At 51.1% G+C, this 23026-nt stretch overlaps 9 protein-coding genes across 9 annotated transcripts; 2 read left to right on the plus strand and 7 right to left on the minus strand.

Annotated features, from left to right (window-relative positions):
* Nucleotides 1–30: 30 nt before the first annotated feature.
* On the minus strand, nt 31–4051 carry N7498_009739 (uncharacterized protein; the record flags this gene model as incomplete). Its single annotated transcript, XM_058456795.1, has 3 exons — nt 31–3512; nt 3571–3968; nt 4044–4051. 3 exons carry the CDS (start codon nt 4049–4051, stop codon nt 31–33), a joined length of 3888 nt encoding a protein of 1295 aa, XP_058303694.1.
* Nucleotides 4052–5503: 1452 nt separating this feature from the next.
* On the minus strand, nt 5504–6237 carry N7498_009740 (uncharacterized protein; the record flags this gene model as incomplete). Its single annotated transcript, XM_058456796.1, has 2 exons — nt 5504–5681; nt 6137–6237. The coding sequence occupies 2 exons, from the start codon at nt 6235–6237 to the stop codon at nt 5504–5506; spliced, it is 279 nt and encodes a 92-aa protein (XP_058303695.1).
* Nucleotides 6238–6696: 459 nt separating this feature from the next.
* N7498_009741 (GNAT family N-acetyltransferase) lies at nt 6697–7346 on the minus strand (the record flags this gene model as incomplete). Its single annotated transcript, XM_058456797.1, has 2 exons — nt 6697–6902; nt 6953–7346. The coding sequence occupies 2 exons, from the start codon at nt 7344–7346 to the stop codon at nt 6697–6699; spliced, it is 600 nt and encodes a 199-aa protein (XP_058303696.1).
* Nucleotides 7347–8517: 1171 nt separating this feature from the next.
* fbp1 (fructose 1,6-bisphosphate 1-phosphatase) lies at nt 8518–9573 on the plus strand (the record flags this gene model as incomplete). Its single annotated transcript, XM_058456798.1, has 1 exon — nt 8518–9573. The coding sequence occupies one exon, from the start codon at nt 8518–8520 to the stop codon at nt 9571–9573; it is 1056 nt and encodes a 351-aa protein (XP_058303697.1).
* Nucleotides 9574–10060: 487 nt separating this feature from the next.
* On the minus strand, nt 10061–12957 carry N7498_009743 (H(+)-transporting V0 sector ATPase subunit a; the record flags this gene model as incomplete). Its single annotated transcript, XM_058456799.1, has 6 exons — nt 10061–10179; nt 10235–11009; nt 11074–12306; nt 12366–12601; nt 12682–12760; nt 12832–12957. 6 exons carry the CDS (start codon nt 12955–12957, stop codon nt 10061–10063), a joined length of 2568 nt encoding a protein of 855 aa, XP_058303698.1.
* Nucleotides 12958–13432: 475 nt separating this feature from the next.
* N7498_009744 (GNAT family N-acetyltransferase) lies at nt 13433–14129 on the minus strand (the record flags this gene model as incomplete). The annotated part of the gene is made up of 2 exons (XM_058456800.1): nt 13433–13889; nt 13951–14129. 2 exons carry the CDS (start codon nt 14127–14129, stop codon nt 13433–13435), a joined length of 636 nt encoding a protein of 211 aa, XP_058303699.1.
* A 493-nt stretch (nt 14130–14622) lies between these two features.
* Nucleotides 14623–14877, minus strand: N7498_009745 (uncharacterized protein; the record flags this gene model as incomplete). Its single annotated transcript, XM_058456801.1, has 1 exon — nt 14623–14877. One exon carries the CDS (start codon nt 14875–14877, stop codon nt 14623–14625), a length of 255 nt encoding a protein of 84 aa, XP_058303700.1.
* Nucleotides 14878–15301: 424 nt separating this feature from the next.
* N7498_009746 (GcvT family protein) lies at nt 15302–17830 on the minus strand (the record flags this gene model as incomplete). Its single annotated transcript, XM_058456802.1, has 1 exon — nt 15302–17830. The coding sequence occupies one exon, from the start codon at nt 17828–17830 to the stop codon at nt 15302–15304; it is 2529 nt and encodes an 842-aa protein (XP_058303701.1).
* Nucleotides 17831–19530: 1700 nt separating this feature from the next.
* N7498_009747 (uncharacterized protein) lies at nt 19531–21305 on the plus strand (the record flags this gene model as incomplete). The annotated part of the gene is made up of 5 exons (XM_058456803.1): nt 19531–19606; nt 19663–19723; nt 19776–20035; nt 20091–20912; nt 20965–21305. 5 exons carry the CDS (start codon nt 19531–19533, stop codon nt 21303–21305), a joined length of 1560 nt encoding a protein of 519 aa, XP_058303702.1.
* Nucleotides 21306–23026: the final 1721 nt, after the last annotated feature.

Raw genomic sequence — 23026 nt, forward strand, 5'->3', positions numbered from 1 at the left:
TATCACAAAGAGTCAAACAAAAAAACCCCATCACTCCTGCTCCAATTGCTCCAGGTCTTCCCAGCCACCCTCTATCTCGAGCTGTTCTTTCACTCGTTCTCGTAGTCCCTGAATCTGACTCCCAAGAGCCTCGGTCCACTGACCCTCAACGGTGGAAACCTTGTCCTTGAGGTCTGTTGTAAGAGCAAGCTCTTCATCTGCCCGAACTTCCTGCATACCCCGACGCACAGTTTCCTCAGACTCCCCTTGCCAGATCCTCTCTGCTTCAGCAAGGTTGCGGTTGGCCCGCATAACAGCCGACCGCACCTCGTGCAGCAGACAAAGAAGGTTGATCTGCGACTCGATGTACTGATAGCTCGACTTTTCCGCGTGTGACAGTAGCGTATATAAATACTGCAGTGGATGCGCCTGATAGCTGGGGTTCTCTCGATATTCATCGGCCGGGATCTGGATCTGAAGATCACGCAAACTGTCCGGTATTTGCTGAACGAGAGCGAGAAGGGACGGTGCAATATCCCAGAATGCAGAGAGTTGCTTTTCGACGCCACGTACGACGTTTTGCTCAATGACGTCCAGGAAGGATTCAAGACGGGAGAAAGCCTGGGTCTCGTATTGCACCCGTCGGTCGAGGGCGTCTTTGGAGAAGAATGCGTGTGTGTCTCGGATCTTGTCCTCGTTCTTGCTTTGTTGATACGGTAGTAAAGCGACTGCCTTGTATTTTTTATCGCGGTCACTGACCAGCTCGAACGATTCGCGGTGAAGCTGCTCTCGTGCTTCGAACAGCCATTTCAGCTGCGTCAGCTTCTCCAACAGCTCGGGCTTCTCATCACCCTCTTCCTGCGTCTGGTCGGGTGTCTCGTGCTGTGCATCGTCGAAAAGTCTGCTACTCAGATCATCGATACAGGTGGTCGCTCGATCGATGCGGTCATTGAGGATGGTCATCATCGGGTTCAACACAGACTCCTGATATGTATCAAGCTCGCGTTTAACCAATCTTCTTTCCCGCTTGTTCTCGTCGACAATCATTGCCGCTTCAGCTTCGGCTGCCTCTGCAAATGTGAGGCTACCCTCCTGGATCTGGTTTTGAATGTTGGACTTGAAATGGCGCCGGCCCTCTTTGACTTGACTCTTATGTTCTTGAGCCATGTTCTCCACATCGTCCTTGTACCGCTGTCTAGTCGACTTGATTTCAGACAGGTCGGTGATCGAGCGGACCGTGGTTCGATAGGAGACGAGATCCGGATGGCTATTATTCACAGCGGGATAGTGGCGTGGGTATGGCGGCGGCAAAGTAATGAGTCGTGAGATGTCCAGCCGCTGGGTTGCCAAAAATTGCCCGTGTCGGTCCCCATTTCCGTGATTTGGATAAACAGGAGTCTCTTCATGCCTGCCAACTTTCTCCGGGGGGTACTCGCCCGGGCCGTAGGCTTCGTGCTGGCTTGTATAATTCGCACCCGCATCATCCAGCTTCGAAGGAGTTCGTTCTTGGTCCCACTGCATTGAGTCACGGGGAAGACCCATGTATTTAGACTCCCTCTTGGATCGTTGAACCTTTCTATCATATCCCTCGCTACTGGATCCTGTCTTAGACTCCCACCAGCGGCTGGGTGCACGGCCCCTTGAGCTCATTTCGTCGTTGCTCATACCCAGACTGGCAATGGGTGAGAGACAGGGCTGGTAGTTGTTCCACCAGGCTGATTCGGGTCGACTAGTTCTGTTTGAAGGTATTTCCAAACTGGGCATTGGTCTGATTGGCTTCGTTGATAACAGGTTGGCTTGGGGAGACGGCATTTCAAAAAGCTTGCTGCGCACTTCGTCGATTTCAAACGAACCAGCATCCCAAATAGCGGCGTACCGCTCACGGCGTATCTGAGACTCAGAAATGATAAAATCAGTGAAGATTTTCATAGCTTCAGTCTCATTGAGGGCGGCAGCTTCCTGCTCGATAAACTTCTGATGTCTTTGAACAGCATCTTGAACAAAGTCGGTTTCCTGCCTGAGGACAGATTCCAATGATGCCTGCTGAGTATGCTGTGCATTTGGAAGCCGACGTGGAGATAGCGGCTGCATCGTGGATATCGCATCATTTGGCAAGTGCAGGATATGAGAAATGGGTCGGTCTTCTGGCCCTCTGGAAGTGGCGCGAGAGCGCGATAGAACCTCCTTGGCCGAATTAAGAGGTGGAGTTGGAAGTGCCTTCGGCGGTACCACCTGAGGTGCTTCTTTTTGAAATGTTGAAGAAGAGGCGCCAGGCGAAAATGGAGGAGTTTGTGCAAAAGCAGCAGACGGTCCAGCGGGGCTGGTTTCCGGCTTGGGCATCGAGTGCGGCGACTGCTCGGAAAAAAGACCAGTAGATGATGCTCGAGATCGCGGGGCAGTCCGTTGTCCTTCTGAGCCTATACTCCGGGTACTTTGAGGGGTGTACCTTGACGATGTTGGGTTCCGAGTATGATCGGGACTCTGTCTGTGCTCCGGAAAGACGAGATTCGTTGGCTTGATTTGCTCCAAAGCATCAGCCCAAGGATTAGTACTAGGGGAGACTGCGCTCATATCTTCAAAGGTCTGACTTTGGCGGTTTCGACGCTCGATTCGCCTTTCGCGAATACCCTTGGCACTGGGATCTCGAATGGCTGGACTTCGGAAAAGGCCGCCACTTCCAGGGGTTCTCTGTGGCTGATACTCTGGTTCATCCATGTCTGAATTTTCCATTGGATCCGGTGCGGAAACTTCTCTGGTAGTATCAATATGTAGAGGTTCATGGTCCCTACTCGGCCGGTGGTTCAGGTACTCCTCATCAACCCAATCTGCCGGTGTTGGTGGAATGCTACCTAGTCCAGTTCCCATCATTGGCGGCGGTCTAGGCCGAACCCTGTTTGGGCCTTGAGCCGTTTTCGTGGAAGACGATTCTGACGAACCGCTCGCACTGATAGTCCTTGCCGTTGGAGGAGGTCCTGGAGGCGGTGGTGGAAGCGGCATACCTGGTTCCCAACCACTGTTTGAGGGAGACCGATTCCTCGAAGAGCCTGCACTACTTACAGCAGCCCCTGCAGAAGCCGCTCTTCTGGACGCAGGAGGCCTTGATGGTGTTTCCAATTGGTCGGCTGACGGTCCCACGGCATGTCCTCTCAAGGATGGCGATGGAAAGCCTTGTTCATAGAACATTGAAACTCGTGATCTGGATTGTAATGCAGCAGAATTGTAAGGAGCGCCCTCGTAATTATCCATCCGGCTTTGCGAAACAGATCGATGTCCCTGAGGTGGAGGCGGAGGTGGCAGTGACTGTCGTGACCCCGGATCATCAACATATACCATAGAGAGTGGACGAGGGCGATTGACCGAGCGTCGCTGATATTCAACATTCACATCGATATTGCTCTCCGGGGACGAATTCTGGGGCGGAGTCACCCTCGGTGTCACCGAAATGTTAGGGTTTGCCGCGGTGAACTCCGGTGGTAATTGGTTTCGATTACTCGGAGGCGAATAGGGCGGAGGAGGCGGCGATACGGGGACATCTGGGCAGACGCGGTCAATGCAGGTGCTTCGAATGCTCTTTATATGAGGGAGACCAACCTGCCTGGGGCCTCTGCTGCGGCGAAACCCGATGCATGCTGTTGGCCTGGGAGTATGCATCCCCTGCAGAGCCTCCGCCAACGGGTCCCCATTCCTGCGGATTGTAGGGCATATTGTAACCCGTCTGCTGCCTGGACGACATGGACGACGACGGGGTCGATCTGGCGTGCGCAGGAGACGCAACATATGGAGAATGAGCCTGCGTGAAGGGACTAGATAGCGAGGTAGATGATAGAGGAGTGGATGCATGGTGGAACTGGGAGCTATTCAATGCCGTCGTCAACAGCGGAGGCTGCGCCACATGCTCTCGACGACCCGGCGATGGGTGGTTGTTCAAAGGAGGTGACGACCAGCTCGAGTACTGCTGCTGGTCGCCTGCATGATTTGAGCCCATCCAGCTAGAATTCCGGGATCAGTATAGAGCACGTAACCAATTTAAGAACAGGGATGTTTCAAAGAACGCATCGGCGTACCCGTTCATACTGGTACCGAGTACTCATCAAATGGCAGCCCGATTCGAAGCCATGGCCCTCCAGGAAACCAAGAAATCATCCAAGCAAATATTAGATATTTGGAGAAGACGAAGGGGCTTCTATCGAGGCAGCTGGAGAGCTGGGAAAAAGAAAACCCCAGGACCAGTTAGGGCAGACCCAAGCGGACGGAACGCCATTGGGGGGCGAGAGCTAAATTTGGAACAGCAAAGAGCAAAGAAAATATAATAAAGCCCAAGCCGAAGCGGGGAATGGAATATGCAGCTTGAAGGTGCTCATCACACGCGGGCCCGGGCTCGGCGCTTATCGTCGTCGCTGAGAGGCCCACTGCTGCTGCCCCCGCATCCTCGGACCCTGTGAATACCCAACCAGCATCCAGATCATGAAGAATCGCGAGTTTCACCTCCTGTTGCAAAGGACCCTCTGCAGGGGTGTAGGCCGTCTGCCAATGAGGGGCCACTACGGAGTACTTTCGCTTTGAAAAAGAAACGTGATGGTTTAAATATAGCTGATGAATTGATCGACTTCTCACTAATGAACACTAATTGAACACGATGGCTCCTATGCCGTCTTGGCCGGTGAGAAACCAAGGCAGAGAGCAGGACACATATAAGCCTCGGCTGCAAGTCCTGTAAGATCACTGGCCGAATGTTAGCATCATCTTCTAGACAAAGCGACCGAACAAATGTGTTGAAACAAGGGTGTCAGATAATATGCCCTGTCACAGGCGGTGGTCATCAATTTAAATTCCTTATGTTGACCGTCGTGATAATGTATGATAAATCATCATATAAAGGGGAGATAGAAAAAAGACAAAGAAATAAGTTGTGTAACTTACATGAGACGATGCAGATGGCCAGCGGCATCTACGAAATTAGTCCGATTGGAGATTCTCCCTGTTCAAGATCCATCAGCATCGGACTGACTGGATATTGCAGGCACCGTGACAGATGTGACTGATCAGTCATGACATGTCTCGTCTTGGCCAGCCGAAGCTGGCTTGGACATATGCTTGTCTTTGGTTGTGTCGATTCATCATGGTAACATAGACAGAAGGGAGACAAAGTGTGACGTGACATACACCTACAGTCTGAAGAGGTCGAGGACAGCAGAAGCCCATCAAGAATTTCACTGCAATAAAACATTAGCGACTGTTGTCAAAATGTCGAGGCAGCAATTGTTCGATGAACAAGTGTATCAGAGAAGCATGAATGGTTATTAAAAAGATTGTGTCTGCATGGATAACTCCAATAAGACTCGTCATCTAAGGGTATCATCATAAAAAGGGAGAGGCAGGGTGATTGAAAAATAAAGGGGTGGCATACCCAGTGTATTTCTACAATCACAGTCAAAATTCGACGGAGCAAGCTACTACTCGCGATGATTAGCGATTCGTCACAAAAAACATTGTGAGAGTCGACCAAGATATCATCAAGCATGTCTCAGTGGGCGAGGTTTTCTAGGCCTGCCGCAAAAAAGGCGTCTCCGTCATGACCGGAACGTTTTGTCAAACGACCGTCGGAGCCCAGTGCCGCTTCATCTTTGGACGGGGTGATCTTAGAAGATCTTATGTGCGCGAGGATGGGCCAAGGGCTTACCATGCGGAGAGTCGACAATGTCCTATTCTTCATGACAGTTAGCACATGATCCAGAAGCCAAGTCCAGAGAGAAGGTGCAGGTGTGAAAGATATCAGTCAAGCCATTAGTTATCGTCAGTGATCCGAAGACCTTGGACGGTAATTTCCAGCGTATATAATACGAAATGATCATCATGTAAGGTGTGGTGAGGAAAGAAAAGAGACAGGTAACTCACCATCTAAAGTTGATGCGCTTGCATACTGCAAGATGTGTCAAGTCAGTCCTACTTGAGGCCGAGTTAGCTCCATGTCCACCTCGACGACAATGTGTGATAAATCAAAGCAAGCTTCAAGTGTTCAGCCTGACGTGCAAATAACAAAGTTTCATTCCCCTTGGGGTCAAAGACTCTAGTTTGAATTGGTTATGGTGTATCATCATGTTGAGGGTGTGCTCAACCGAGTCGTGTGCAGAAATGCTAACCGAGTCACGGAACTTACCGAAATTCTCTGTCTGTCAGGCGCGGGCGATTAGTAACAGCAGCAATGGTGTTCTGGTCATCCTGGATGGATGAAGAAAGCAAGTCTCGAAGCAAAAACATTGAATGCCATGAGGAGATGGTTGCTCGCAGTGTGAAGAAAGAGAAAGAGCGAAAACAAATTTCGAAGTTTTTCAAGCTCTGCGGCCCGGAGCCACATTCTGCCGGGTCTAGTCCGCATCGGGCCTGTCTCTTCGGTGAATGGCTAGGTCACGTGAATCTTCAACGCGCCTCAGGGGCTTTTTTTCTTATTTCACGAAGTTTTATGGACTTTACCACGCCATCGATTAAAATGTTAGCGCTTAGATCTTAGCTGTTGCGGTCCAAGCAAAAAAGCGCTATTTTTCAAGTCACACTTTGCCAAGAGCGCAGCCGATTTGCTCGGCAATTAAACTTGGCCTTTTTCTCTTGCGGGGATGGGATGTGAGGGTTTGGAAGAGTTCATGTTCAAGGTCTTGCATAGGCTTGTTTTACAGCTTATGTACACCCTTTCCTACGCTTTCATAATAATCAAGGTATCGACTACTTTCGAGCCATTGACGCAATCTCTTCGCCAGGATTGCTGTAATCCACGAATCCAAATTTCGCATACAAAGGTGCACCGTCCTTGCTGGCGTCCACATACGCCTGAACACCCTCAGCGTCGGCCAGATCGCAGCCCCATTTGACAAGCAAGGAGCCAGCCCCTCGCCGTTGATAGTCCGGGTGCGTAGCAACCGTATCTAAGTCTACAGACAAGTCAGTGACCCGGTGGAGAATCGGAATGGAAAGCACGTACAAAAATGCTTCGTCGCTCCCATGACTCGCTTCCTATTCGCTTCCTCCTTCGTGAAAAATGCCTCGCAAAGCTCACCGGGCATTTCTTCATGCCACGGGGGATATCGGCGGCCTCGTTCTTCGGGCATGGATAAGTCCCATTTGGCATATGCGGCTATCCGCGGCCGGCCCTGGGCATCTTTCGATTCGGTATCTATCACTTTCATGTATCGCTGGAAAGGCTTATTAAGGATATCGTGGGCGTTGGCATCCTCCACCCATTTGCGCACGCCTGGCGTGTTGGGAAACACGTGTTGTAACTCCGGGTCGGTGAAAGCCGCAAAGAACAAGTCGGTGAGGGCCGGGTTGTCCTCGATGGTAAGAGGCTCCAGCTTAAGGGAACTGGGGGTCATCATGATGGAAATGTAATGAGGCTCAGTGGTACGAATTATGCTTCAAATTGACGGATAGAGAAGTAGAAATGCCCCTGGCGGTGATTCCGTATTTAACCCGCCTTTGATCCCCGCGCAATGTAACTACGTGGCTTATCAGAGCTCAGCCCCCAATTGCGTGGCCAAATACTAGAGGGATAGATATGGATCAATTGTCAGCCTCGCCGGCTGCCTCGGGGAGTTCTATGAGCTCCAAGGGAGGGGGATTCAACATAGAAGCCTAGACAAAAGACCGAAAGCATGTGGTGGGGTAGCCAGAAACCCCCCTGACTGTTGATTGTACAACAACCCAACTCCATTCGGAAGATCCGTGCTTAACGGTCTTCGAAATTGGTCATCAACAAGTCTTACTTGCTCATAAGTTAAGAGCTACATAACTGCAGATGCATCCTAGAATAGAGGGTGTCATCAGGTGAGCCGACAGAGTCGGGATCGGCAATCTATAAACACGGGTTCTAGAATGTCGGACCTGAACTAGTCCGCGCTATCAGGGGGTTTTTTTCAAAAATAAGATAAATCTCAGTTGTGCACATGATGGTCAAGGTGGAGAGTCCACTGGAGGGATTTCTTTCTTCCGGCGTGTCTTGCTCTCCCGATGCCCGAGAACTCGGCAAGAGGAAGGGATCGGAGGCTCTCGACCGGGAAAGCGGTGGTCTACGATGCCACCGAGACCAGCCAACCCCGCGGCATTGTCGCCACAGAGGCCATCGTGAGTCTTTAGAATATAGCCAATTGCAATTCAACGGACCTCTAGAAAACAAATGCAACAGCTAGACTCCGGACGGGCAGAATCGGCCCACCAGAAAGCCCAAGGGGAAAACCGGAGCACCACGGTCACGCGGGGAAACATGACGAAAACCAGCGGGACTCGGGAATGAAGTCACTGCTCCCCGCGGTTTGCGTCAGTACTTAGACCGGTTTGCTCCCCTCGCTTCTTGACGTTAATCCACCCCACTCGATCTACCTGCCTTGCTGTTTCTGCTGTGCCCTGTTCGGATTACTTGCCACGGTCGTTCTTGGCTTCGGTCCGATTGCTCTTATTTATTTGCCCCTCCTCCCTTCCAAAGCCGAGGCTGTCATACATCACCTACCCCTTTTTTTCTCACCTACCCCTCCCTTTAGAACAACCACCAAAATGTCGGGCGCTCCTCCTGTTGGTCAGGAGAACATCAACACTGATATTGTCACCCTCTCCCGATTCTTCACTGAAGAGCAGGCCAAATACCCTGATGCCTCCGGTGACTTCACCCTACTTTGCCACGCTCTCCAATTCTCCTTCAAGTCCATCGCCTACTACATTCGTCGTGCCTCCTTGATTAACTTGACCGGTCTGGCCGGTTCCTCGAACACCACTGGCGATGACCAGAAGAAGCTCGACGTCATTGGCAATGACATCTTCATTTCCGCCATGCGCGGCTCTGGCAAGTGCCGCATCGTGGTATCCGAAGAGGAAGAGGACGTGATCAAGTTCGACGAGCACCCCAACGCCCGGTACGCCGTCGTCTGCGACCCCATTGACGGCTCCTCCAACCTGGACGCCGGTGTCTCCGTCGGCACCATCTTCGGTATCTTCCAGCTGCCCGACGAGGTATTGGGCCCCAACAAGGACGTCGGCCCCGAGCACCTCCTCCACCCCGGTACCAGCCTGGTCGCCTCCGGTTTCACCATGTACGGTGCCTCCGCCCAGCTCGTCGTCACCATGCGCGGCGGCGGCGTCAATGGCTTCACCCTTGAGAATTCGCTGGGCGAGTTCATCCTCACCCACCCCAACATGGTCATGCCTGCCAAGCGCTCCATCTACTCCGTCAACGAGGGCAACAGCTCCCTCTGGGAGGACTGGTGCAACGAGTACTTCCACAGCCTCAAGTACCCGCCCGCGGGCGAGAAGCCCTACAGCGCCCGTTACATCGGATCCATGGTTGCAGACGCCTACCGAACTCTGCTTTATGGCGGTATCTTCGCCTACCCGGCCGACAAGAAGAGCCCCAAGGGCAAGCTGCGTATTCTGTATGAGTGCGCGCCCATGGCTATGCTGTTCGAGAACGCCGGCGGTCTGGCTGTCAACTCGCGCATGGAGCGCTTGATGGAGGTTGTCCCCGAGCACATCCACGATAAGAGTGGTGTCTTCCTCGGCTCCCGCGACGAGGTGCAAAAGGTCATTGATATGTACAACAAGCACCAAAAGAAATAAGCGCGCCCTTTTTGATTTTGCCTTGACACGAGGACATGATTGATACCCCCCTTCGGGTGCCGCTTCATGCAGCTCAGCATCATTTCTTCTTATCTTTGATCAACTTTATTCATGATGCCACGCCTTTTACTCCTGGAGTGCTGAGTAAGCTGGAGTTCGTGTTCTGGTTGAGAAGTGATCACATCGGAGGTCGCTGTATTCATCAGCGCCTTTGTGATCGTTTAAATAGTTTAAAATACAATATAAAAAAAATTATTAAAATAAACCTCGGGTCTCCGTAGACTTCCACCTACGTTACGATTTAAGTCGAATTCCTTTTACAGCCATCGGGGAACTGAATTTGTACATGGACGTGATGTATTCTCTAGATACTTTACAAAACACGAGACAAGGAAACCCGGAGAGTGAAAGAACAGAGTCCCACAGGGACGCTTGAGCAAAAGATGGTTTAGAGAAGCTATAACGAAACAAGACCGAATATACAACCTTAATCGATCGGGTCTTCCTCGAGAAGAGTCTTGAAACTGAACGGTAAGAAGGGGATACCTTCTCCCATAAAGTGCTTCGACATCGACTCGACCCAGTGCAACCTGAGCGAGTGCAACACTAGAGACAGTTAATATCTTTCCGAGAATAGATGGTTGGTTGGGGGGAATCTTACTGGCGCTGGTTCCTTCCATGACACATAAAATAGCCACGCTCAGGGTGAACCAAAGGTAGAAGCAGAAGACAACCGCAATCACACGAATGACGGGGCTTTCCTGACCAAAGGCAGAGCCAAGAGTCATGTCCCAAAGCACGATAGAAAGTTGCTGGTGAGCCAGGGAAAGAGCCCAAAGACGAAGGTAGGAGGCGGTGTGAGAAATACAGTTGAGACAGAACTCAATGGTGTGAATAACTTGGTGAATCATCACGTCAGAGAAGTCAAACTCCTCATGCTCTTCGCCCTCGTGGATATCCTGGGCAATCATGGCAACACCTTCGCCGTCGCTGGCCATGCTATCACGGTAACCTCCATCGATTTGACTGTCATCCTCCAGGGCACTAACTCGGGATTGCTCGCCAAGCCCCCGGTAGCCCAGGGCACGGGCACGGTTATGCTCACTGCGAAGCCAGAGCGGCTTGAGGAGAAGCATGATCGGCACTTGAACGACGGCAAGGAGAAGCAGGAACACTTGGACCCCGGCCTGGTGCGAAAAGAGAGGCTCATTGACAGTACCAGGGCTCAGGAACATGAAAATAAGCATGTTGAGCAAACTTGGGGGGCTCTCTCCTCGATGCTCCCAGTTCACGGACCACTTGTAGAGGATAGTGATGACGAGGTATCCGAAGATGGACTGGAAGAACAGCATGCCGGGAACGAAGTTGCCCCAGATGTCGACCTTGGATTTGAAGTGCCGTCCATTGACGTACTGGAAGCAAAGAGCATAGGTCATCTAATTACTTATATCAGTATTTGTCTCTTAAGGAGGGGAAGTTGTCTGTTCCGGTTGCACTTACGTGAGCCCATCCAAGCAGAATACTCATCTTCATCTTCATGCTGTTCGAGAAAAGCAAGGAGTTCTCCGCCTCGTGCCAACTCCAATCCAGACCAATAGGGAAGCGATAGCCGTCCTTCAAGGTGGCCTCAACGGACTGGCCTGCCTTGATGTCCTCGGGCCATTGCCATTGACTGGGGAAAAAGGTGAACGCTTTAGAGAAGATATCGTTGTAAATGAAACCGGTGTACATGGAGAAGAGACCCATCATCAACATGATGTATCGTCCATAGAAAGCCATGTAGGTCAGCTCGTCAAGTTTGGCGCGAAGCAGCTTCTTTTCAAAGAAAATCATGGCACAAGCAGCCAAGGTCATCAAAGAACCGTGGCCGAAATCACCGAACATGACAGCGAAAAGGAAAGGGAATGTAACAATTGTGTACAATCCAGGGTTAACCTCGGAGTACTTAGGAATACCATAGGCATTGACGATGGTCTGGAATGCTTCCGTAAACTTGTTGGTCCGGACATAGGTAGGCGGGGTCTTGTTTGTCCGAATCTGGTTGACGATGGTCGGGACAGAGAGGCCGGCGCGGTCGTTCACATCCTGGAGAGTCGACTTAATTAGAGCAAGAGAGTTTGTCGGGCACCACGCCTCAGCAATGAGCGTTTTTCGCGCCTGGTCGTAGGAAAATTTGTTCAGTGTGTCATAAACGGCCTTTTCCTTCTTGACGATAATCATCCAAGCCGCGAGCGAGCGAGCAATCTGCGAGAGCTCGGCATCGAGAGTGTTCTTGGTGTTGCGGAGCACATTGCCCACATCGCCCAGTCGAGTGTTGACCTCATGGATCTGATCCCGTCTCAGTTCGCTGTTCTCATCAACACCATACAGGGAAGCTCCCAGCGACTCCGAGATCTTTCGAATCTTAGCAAGGATGTTCTTGCCATGAGCAAAGATCACAAAAACACTCTTGTGAATCTCCTCGTTGTTCACGGGATCGATAATCGCCTCCGGAATCTCCGACTGGTTCATGTAAAGGTTGCCGCGCAGGGTACGCCAGAGGATGCGCTCGAAAGCTCCGATGCGGTCCTGGGGGATGACACCAGCAACGAAACCGATGTTCATTTCCTGGAAGCTCTGCTGGCCGTGGCTGTCGCCGTTCGCACCACGGGGAGCATGCTGCTCGACATCACGAAGAAGAGGCGCCTCGTCGTTGTCGAAGGATTGGCGAATGTCTTCCGTCTGGGTATGGGCCTATTCTCGATATCAGTCTATCCGTCATGGAGCCGCTTATACAGAGATTCGGTACTGACCCGGTCAAAGAATCCACCAGCCTCGCGGAGTACCCAGCGCCATTCGGTAAGCTCGACTTCACGCTTCTTCAGGGTCTCGTAGCTGTCATTCAAGGAAGCAATCCGCTGTTCCAGACTCTCGCTGCGTTCCGCCAGCTCGTCAATTTCCGAAGCTAAAGGCGCTGCCAATGTATCCGAAAATTCAGACGAGGATCTCATGGAAATGGATGCCTTGTCCATCTGCGAATGGAAGTAGCCTATGATGGGAAGGCGGGGTTTAGCAGACTGTCGACAAAATCCACCACAACGGTCCTCGAACGGGGCGAATCAAACATACGAAGTTGTCTCTCGACATTGTCCAGGCGACGGATTTCCTTGGTGAAAGTGCGTTGGAAGGCGTTGGTGTCCGGGTTAAGCTAGTAACAAGTCAGCGAGGATGTTTCACAACGAGAAAATATTTGGATGACAGTATCCAGTAGCAACTTACATCTCTGAACTGCACCTGCCCAACCTCACCCAGGGCGCTCACAACCTCTCTTCCAATCTCGTTGGCAATATAGAGCTGGGTCAGGCTCATGTCCGACGAACGGAAGAAGGTATCCGGCGGAGCCATGGTGGTCAGGGTGGCTATCTGGAGCCGTGCCTTTCCACCAGGGAAGATTTAAGTGAAGGAAAAGATCCAACGAAGGGATCGGTGGGTAGAAAGGAGGGACACAGATGATGGAACGGTGGTCGAGTCTCAAACGAAAGCTCCTCCTGGCTCCGGTCCAGCTGGCGCGTTGCACGTGATGTCACGTGCGGACTATTATGTGCCTCAGGCAGAATTCATATGCATACAGAGACGGAAACTGCAATAACTCCCTAGTTACACACTTGGGGTTATTATAAGTCCGAGAAGTGCATACCAATGGTACGTCCTGGTGGAAGAGAAGTGTAATCTCATGAATTTTCAGAACCCATCATCATTTCGGCCTATCTCCAGAGCTCAGGTTTTTGTGCTTGATACTTCCATCAGGCCAAAAGTCCATGACTATAAAATACGCAAATGAATAACATTAGAAGATGAACCGATCAGCTATTCCAATTAGCTAGGTACTCGGCCTCATTAGCGCAAATGATACAACTGTATCCCCCTCCAAATGAGCCTCATTGATGATTTCAAACCCATTCTTCTGCAGTACTTTGACACTACCAATATTGGCTTTATTGCACGCAGCAAATAACTTCTCCGGCCCGCTACTTAATTCTGATTCCGACTCTGGCTCTTTCCGGGGAAGCTTCCACGCATCGACAACTCCTGCGACTGCCTCGCTCACAAACCCTTTACCCCAGAAATCAGGGTGAATGCCGTATCCAATTGACGGAGACGGCGCGAGACCATTTATACCCACGGCCCCGATGACCTTTTGCGTTGGGTCGGTGCCGGAAATCATAGCGAAAGTGAATTGGCGTCCAAGGGCACCGGATGCATCGGGGGTCGTGAAGATCTTCTTGCGGATATATGCTTCTGTTTCTTGGATGTTTCGGTGGGGGATCTTGGACCACCTGAATTATGTTTCGACTTGATTTAGCCTTATTGATAGAGTGAGGGAATGAGTTTTCTTACAGCCAGTCTGCGACATCTTGTCGCGATCGGAATTCAAAAAGATCTGCGGCGTCGGCGAGTTCTAGGGGGCGTAAGTAGAGGTTCCTGGTTCGTATTGAGTTCACCTTCGCAGGTATAATGACTCTTGTATCCTGGCGAGGGTAGATCCTCTCTTTGACGATTGGATGATCGGTCTTCATGGTGACGGTGCTGACGCTGATTCCAGGTTTCCGGCACGGCCGTCCTCCCGCTATATATATACGTTCGAGGTCGACTTTGCTAGTCTTATCCTTACGGGGAAAATAGACTAAAGCTTTGCGTGACTCATGCAACTGGTTCAAAGATTGCTGAAAAGGCTTCGATGGGATAAAATAGCTTGAAGCCTAGTGTCACATCCACGGGTTGCGCGTTGACTCATGCTTTCTGAAATCCCCGCTTGTGGAATTAGAGTGATATTATGAGATTTAATATATATATAGAGGTAGAAAGAGATACCTGGCTAGGATAAACAGAAGAGCATGTTCCATATTCATTATCGTAAGCTTCATCAGCCTCAGTAAAGTATTGTACAATTGTAACAGATGTTCGCGCGTAGACAGTCGGATGTATCACCACCACGGTAAAAGATCAACATCGCCAAAGCCGCAACTTGTCGCAACCACAAGAGAGCAAAATATTTCCACATCGACGCCATTATGCACCGCCTTCCCTCTTGGCATATTCCTCCTCCATCCGCTCCTCATACAGCCGGTCGGCTTCCTCCTTGCTAAGCGCGCTCTCGTCCTGCGAGGAGGAGGATCCAGGCGCACTGATGGTGCCGCCGGTGCCGGTTCCGAGGTGGCGACCGCTGCTGGTGTCAGTCGAGGCGAGGGAAGCGTGGCCCGCGGAGCCGGCTTGACGCTCGTTGGCTTGCTCTTTATCGTAGAGTTCGGCGGTTGGGACGGGCATTTTTGAGGTTCTTATGGGGTTGGTTCAGGACTTGAAGGAATTGACAGACGGTAAATTGTTGCTTGAGGTGTAGAAGTGGGAAAACAAGAGGTTGATGTGCGTTTTATGAGTCGTTTGAAGCTTGTTGGGATTTGCGATGCCCGAACCTGGAACCGCCACACGTGTGGCAACAGCTCGTGAGTCAGACGTCATATCAACGGTGGGGAGCTCTCAATTCTCAACCAAAGCTATTTATGTCCAACAAGAGTCTAATATATAATTGACACGCCAATATTCTATTTGTCATGATCTTGCTGTCTCCAAAATGCTCTTCTGCAAAGCCCTCGTAATAATCATTCACATTCGAACTCGTAAAGAAGACGTTATCGCCAAAGGCGTCGCTAAACACAAACAAAAACAAGGAATAAATCGAATCGCTGATCTATTACAGACGAGATTTGATCGGTTCCGGAGTTATAACTGACCCGACGTCGTGCAGACGCTTCATGTCCGGATCGTACAGCGGCTCTGCGGTGACACTGGCCTTGATCCGCCGACCAAAGTACTCGATCTCGACACATTCGCCCTCGCCAAGCTTGTTAGGAAGCCAGGCATAAGCGACTGGCTTACGAACAGTGAAGCCAAATCCTGCACTGGTGACATAGCCGACAGACTTGCCGTTATGGAATACAGGCTCTTTGCCCAGGACCATGGAGCGGCCGTCGGAAACAGTCAGACAGCGCAGGCGACGAGTGGGCTTCTCTTTAGCCAGACGCTCAACTGCAGATCTTCCGACGTAGTCCTCCCATTTGCTTACTCTGATGGCGGACCCAACTCCAGCTTCGTAGGGGTTGTGCTCGGTAGTCATGTCGGCGCCGTAGGTTCGATAGCCCTTCTCCAGACGCAGAGAGTTGAAGGCGCCACGGCCCGCTGCGATGAGCCCGTGGGTCTTGCCTGCCTGGAAGATAGTTTCCCACAGCCGTGAACCGTAGTCGGCGGTGGTCTGGATTTCCCAGCCGAGCTCTCCGACGTAGGATTTTCGGAATGCTGTGACTGGGATGCCGCTGATGATAGCGTCCTTGACACCGAAGTACGGCAGACCCTTGTTCGAGAAATCATCTGTGGTAATGGTGCCGATGACGTCTCGCGCCCGAGGACCCCAGAGACCAATGCAACAGGTGCTACCGGTAACATCGCGAACCTCGACCCATTGTCCTTGGCGACGAGCTTCCCGGGTGAGATAGGCAAGATCGGTTGCACTGTTGGCACCGACTTGGAACTTTTCTTCGGCAAGTCTTGACACGAAAATGTCGCTACGAATACCACCGTGGTCATTGAGGAGGAGAGCATAGGTGATGACACCTGTGTTAGTGTTGACATCGCCTGTGCACAGCCTCTGGAGCAGATGGACGGCTCCAGGACCTGTCACCTCGAACCGGTGGAAAGTGGTCATGTCAAACATGGCTACTGCATTGCGTGTCTTCCAAGCTTCTGCTGCGGTGATGGGAGAGTAGAACTGAGCTGACCAGGGGTCCCGATCGATAGGCTTCCACTGCGCTGGAAGAGACTTGACCAATTCAGCGTTCGCTTCGTACCACTGAGGGCGTTCCCAGCCGCCGACCTCGAGACAGAAAGCGCCGAGATCCTGCTGCCGAGCATAGAAGGGACTGGTGCGAAGCTTTCGGGGAGACTCTTTCGGTTGCAAGGGGTGGAGGATGTCGTAGATCTCGACGAAGTTCTGTGCCGAGGTTTCGTTGATGTAGGAGCGAGTCAATTGAATCTCTTCGAATCGTGACAGTTCACACTCGGTCATATCAATCGTGGAGCGACCGTTTGTGAGGGTCTCGGCCATGGCTCGTGCAACGCCGGCAGAGTGTGTCACCCAAACGGCTTCGGCCACCCAGAAGCCATCAATATTGGGTGCTTGGCCAAAGACAGGGCCGCCATCCGGGGTAAACGAGAAGATACCGTTGAAGCCATCGGAGAGCTGGGTATCCTGCAGAACGGGCAACAACTTTTTGGACTCTTCCCAGGCGGGGTCAAAGTCCTCGGATGTAAACTCAAGACGGGATGGCATGTTCTTTTCATCGACATCCTTGCCCGTCAGACCCAATGATCCAGCAATGACCGGCATAGGGCGATGACCATAGTAGCCGATTCCATACTGTCCACCGTGCTCGCGGTAATAGAGGTCCTGATCCTGATGTCGCAAAATAGGAAGGGATGCGTTCATTCCGTTCATTTTGTTGTTAAGTTCCCGTCCAGCAAGCGCCGGAACGTCGGTGGTCTTCGCATACTGGTGTGCCAGCGGGAGTAGAGGAATTGGTACGCCAACCATCGCACCAATCTCGACACCCCAGAATCCAGCGCAGGAAATGATAATATCGGCCGGAATGGTGCCACTGGGAATTGTCACACCTGTCACCCGGCGGTCGGTTTTTTCAATACCAGTAACGGGTGTCTCGCCCAGATAGCGAACACCGGCCTTGCTCGTACTCTCAATGAGCAGCTGCGTCGCACGGGCAGCAAGCGCCAGACCGTCACTCGGGATGTGTAAACCTCCGAGCACCATATCCTTGTTCAAATGAGGATACATCTTGAGGCACTCCTCAGTGCTCACAAGACGAGCATCAATGCCCCATGAAGAGGCATATCCATGCTTGCGCTTGAGGTCCTCCAGTCGGGCCGGCGTCGTCGCCACCTCGAGACCGCCAACCTGATTAAAGCAATTATGTCCATCCTTCTCGATCGACTGCAGCTTTTCGACGGTATAGCGAGCGAGATTGGTCATCGTCTTGGATGGCGTAGTTTGGAACACGAGGCCCGGGGCATGGGACGTCGAGCCACCCGGCATGTGTAGCGGGCCCTGCTCGACGACGGTGATATCATTCCATCCCCGCGAGACCAGCTCATCAGCGATATTGGTGCCCACGATCCCGGCGCCGATGATGACAACGCGTTGGTTGGGTGCCATTGTGAAGAAGCGATTGATTCCCTGCACGAAGCCGTGGACGAACTTCCTTTATGTAGGACCTAGATCTTGGGAGCTCTTCTCCTGCGGGGAAGGGGTCTTTCTCCCCGCAGGCAACATACCATGATGATATATGGTGGGTTCTTGGTGGAAGCAGTTGACGCCCCGCATCGGCTTATACACCGTGAACCGGACCGTCTGGGTGAATATACCGGCAAAGGATACAGGGTTCCTTTTTCCGAATCAGGTATAGTGGCAGTCGATAATGATTCTTTTATAAAGCTTCTTATCGTTGCGAGTATTGCGAGATGCCGCGCCGGATGAGAATCTTCTGATCAAGACGGAGGCTGGAAAGCTTTATCGAGCTGAAGGAATCTCGGGATAGTAGACAGTGACATCGACACTCGAGCTTGGGCCTTTAGGTTCCGAACCAGATCCTGGAGGATGGATGTGATTTCCATTTTCGGGGTTGGCCGGGTGGTGATTGGCCTTCCGGCGACGAAGCTGGGGAAAGGTGGTGAGACGGTCCGGCTGGAGGCCGCTCACGTGTGCGGGTGCCATCTTTTGGCCGTGGGGACCGGTGGATCGGCATTGGTTCGTTCATGTAGTTTGCTATCGTGATGAGTTTGGTTTATCATGCTATCTTTATCTCGCCACTTTCTGGCCCTATCCCTCCTTCCGAATCGACCCTATCCCGAGCCGAGCTTGATAAGGTGGATTTGAGATTGGACATCTTATTCACCACCAGCTTTATACTCGAAGCCCTATGCATCCAAATTTCAAACAGCCAAAATATCAATCTTTGTCTCCAGCGAGGGAAATGGCGATGACTGGGATCCTTTCGAGGGAAATGAAGCCCCTCGAATGCGTTGCATTAGCACATCTCTCTGGTCAAGTCCTTCGAATGATTTGCCTATGCAGCAGCTCGTTTCCTTCACAAAGCTTTTCCTCGGAGACATTTCTAGATCCTAGCTAGGGTTTTTTACAGGGGATTGTACCTGCTTTTCAAGTGAAGAACGGCGGGAAATTGGAAGCTGCTTGCTCGGTCAAGCAAGTCGGACTGGGGGATCTTGAGCATCTCTTTTGTCTTTTTTCTTCTTTGGGTTGGCACTCTGCCAATCTTGCGGGGAGCCGCGTAGCCAAGTCTTCATAACTAGGCGCCGTGAACGAGCTGCTGAACCAAGTGTCTGAGTGGTCTCAGCTGCTGAAATTCCCTTAGTAGCCTATAGTTGCTGACTCTTCTCATGGTACATAATATGGAGTCCGAGGATAGAGGAAGGCGGAATAGACTCAATGCATACAGACAGCACGATGATGAACGATTTGGCAGAGGAAAGACGGAGCGTTGAGTCTATCTGTAAGGGGCTATTGGCCTGAGGCACAAAACTCCAGACTCATGGCTTATTGCTTGCTATTTACGAAGCCATCCAATTCTTTACTTTCTGATTATACTGCATACAGCCTTGATTCATGATCATCGGATAGGCCGAAACAATCTAGCTTCGCCCTAGTTCGTGCGGAGCGTCCGCTGCACGATCATTCGTCATCCTTTATCGACCTAAGCCTTATCTCCATCCCTTGACTTATCCGCTAGGGATAGAGCGCTCCGCATAGAAATTGGAGTATTTTATCGGACTGATTTACAACATCATCATGATGAACGGCGCCCGGGCGTTTTCACCTCCTTTTATAACAGGAATATCATGGCGCAAACCAAGGAGGCATTCGATGCCTCGACGGACGAGGATCTTGTCCTCGAGCATTTCGGGTACCAGCAAGGTATGACCCACACAGAGGCTAGCTCAGATTGTGACAGTTCATTAATTTGAGTCCAGAGTTCAAACGATCGTTCGGCTTGTTTGATATGATCGGGTTCAGCTTCAGTATTGTGACTTGGTAAGAGCCACCATTAAAAGTCTCGATAGACAAGGTCTGACTTTCTGAATAGTTGGACTGCGCTTGGTGGTGTTTTCATCATTGGCGTGGGAGCAGGTGGCCCACCAGTCATCATATATGGCTGGATTGGAGTCTGCGTATTCACCACATTTGTTGCACTGGTGATGGCTGAGCTTTGCTCACGCTGGCCTGTCGCAGGTGGCCAGTACTCGTGGGTTGCGGTACTGGCACCTCCTCGAGTATCCCGCCAGCTCTCGTACATAACGGGGTGGTTCATGTTGACGGGCAAGTATACAAGGGTGATTCTTTCGGGTTATTATGATGATAGGCTAACTAGAGACATAAGGCATTCTGGCAATGGGCGCAGTGAACAACTCATTCGCATCGAACTACATTCTCGGACAAGCAAATCTGGTGTTTCCTCAGTACACCATTGAGCGATGGCACACAGTTCTCGTCGCATGGTTCGTGGCTCTGGCCGCTCTGGCCTTGAATGTGTACATGCCTCATGCACTCCACCGCTTGTCCCGGTTAATTCTCCTGTGGAATATCGGTACCTTTGTCGTTGTCATTATCACACTCCTGGCGACGAATGATCGTAAGAAAGATGCCAATTTCGTATTCTCCAAATTCGAGAACCTCACGGGATTCGGCTCGGCGATGGCAATCATGGTCGGGATCGTGCAGAGCATCTTCGGCATGTGCTGCTACGATGCTCCAAGCCATATGACCGAAGAAATGACACATCCGAGTCGAGATGCGCCAAGAGCAATCATCCTGTCTGTCGTTATGGGAGCCGTCACAGGCTTCTGCTTCCTTCTCACGCTGTGCTTCTGCATCGATAACATCGAAGCGACAGCGAACTCGAGCACTGGGGTCCCTATTATTCAGATTTTCTATAACTCGACTCAGAATAAGGGTGGAGCCTGTACTCTGGCAAGCATGATTACTGTCATTACCTTGGTCACGTCGGTGAGCTTGACCGCTGAAGGCTCACGATCGGTATTCGCTTTTGCTAGGGACCATGGATTGCCATTTTCCAGGCTTTTATCCAAGGTTGATCTGAAGCGAAAGGTTCCAATGTATGCTTTGGTTCTTACAATCATGGTTCAATTGGCGCTCAATGCCATCTATTTTGGAACAGTGACTGGTTTTGATACTGTGGTATCGATTGCAAGCACGGGCTTTTGTAAGTCACAACCCTCATCGCGCTCTCACGTACACGCTCACAATATAACTAGACATTTCTTACGCCTTGGTACTTTTTGCTCGATTGCTTGGTTACTTTTCCGGTCATCGAGGACAGCTTGATGGCACATGGGCGCTGCCGCTTCCAATGTCTATTTTTTTGAACGCAATCGGGCTGCTTTTCTTGTTATTTTCTAGCATTGTCTTGAACTTCCCGTCAGAGGCTCCGGTCAATTCGGAATCGATGAATTATACAAGTGCGGCTATTGGACTCGTGGCGCTGCTGAGTATTGTGACATGGGTTACTAGCGCCACTGAGAAGTTCACGGGCCCCTCAGATGTTACTACGATTGATGGGGTTGTGCAATCACAGGAGGTTCGAGAGAAGACCTGAGCGATCACACAACGAGCACGAAGGAAGTCATGATCAGTATATACGAGAAATGACTTGTGGAAATATGCCCTGTATATCTACGCAGAAATCTCTGCTTCCAAAAAAAAACAAAAATTACTGTTATCTATCGGTTATTCACTTAGAAAGTTTTCTTGGGCGCCTTAAATTGCTTGGTTACCAAGAGCACGAGTAAGTTTGAGTAAATAAGCTCTTTCCCGCGTGTTTTCCAGAGAAGAGTCCAATAGCATTCAATCGGCCGTCCCGATGCTGACATGGCGGAGTACCCGATGGCGGCAAGACCGAAGACGAGCTGCAATTAGCTAAAGTGAAGGGCTTCATTTGCGAACAAGACATGCCTATCTCGACTTTGCATCACTGCATATAAGAGACTCGTATCGAAGTTCCCACGCACTACGAGACTGGGGCAAGAGTCAACGAGGGCCAGATTTCCATGTCGAAGTGCAAATGGTGGCAGTTCCCGAGCCAGGTGATATCAAGTTTCCCGTCCAACGCGAGTATCGGTGCCGGACGAAAGTCAACTCTGACAAGTGTCAATCCTGCGGCCTGGCTACTGGGCTTGGCCACATTATGGTTTCTTTCAATTGGGAAGAATGATAAGTCTAGATTATTGCAATGTCTCTAATCATGGCTTCATCACATATCCAATCAGTCCACCTTGCAATAACATATAGTGTGGCATATTCATGCCTCAAAGTGACCGTATGTATGGCCCAAACCATGACCAGCTACGATGGGATGTAGAGAACTGAGTAATCAGCAATGTGAGTACTGGGTCAAATATGAAGTATCGTCAGAATGTGAGTACTGGGTCAAATGTGAAGTATCGTCAGAATGTGATCTGAGAAAGCTATTCCTCGCAAGGTCCCCTTATCGGAACGCCACATTCTATCAATGGACCGGTCATGCAGGAGAGCTGACAAGAGTGCATACGCCGCACGACAACCGACGGTATATAATTTAGGGGCTTACTTTTATTCAGAGTTTACGAATGCGAGAAGGCAAGTCTCTTCTCCAAGCCCGAGTCACTGACTCAAGGATTGATGAAAAGAAAAAGTCCACGCAGTGGAAAGTGCCAAAGAATGCGCCTGTCAGAGGACCATAAGCCCGCTGAACAAACTGTTCCGCCGCGATGTGCAATGCAGGGACCAATCTGTGGTGGGCCGCAGTATTGATCGCAGCCACCCAAACAAGGTAAGTATGAAGAAGAAAAGAAAAATAGGAGGAAGGGGCGGGAGCTGGGGCCAGTTAAGTACTTTTTGAAACCGCGCTAGTGGCAAGCGAGTCCATATCATCGCACGTGACACGAAGTCAAAAGCATGTGACATTCCAAATTATACACCTCAGATGAGCTGTCACTTGTGCTTGCGCCTTGCATTCTGGGGTCTATCAATCGATTTATCCCATCGCTGTATTGGAATGAAGGCCTGGGGAGGATAGCGCATGGACTTCCAATAATTGGGCCTCCTTGTTTACGCCGCCAAAGAAAGTGGATGAGTCAGTTACGAGCTTGTGTGGAGCCATCCCCTATTTTTTTTCCATGGGTGGGCTGCAACTTTGTAGGACGGTGTCGCTTCTGTTTTTCTTTATGGGGAGAACTCCGTCGGCATGCTACCAGGTCTAGCATTCTCCGGGCGCCTAGCCCTGCGACTAATCCACCCGAGATTCACGGAGCGAAAGAGCGCACATCCTCATCAAAGGGT

The sequence above is a fragment of the Penicillium cinerascens genome (assembly GCF_028974065.1).
Source record: "Penicillium cinerascens strain IBT 15544 chromosome Unknown scaffold_4_segment0_segment1, whole genome shotgun sequence".
NCBI lineage: Eukaryota > Fungi > Ascomycota > Eurotiomycetes > Eurotiales > Aspergillaceae > Penicillium > Penicillium cinerascens.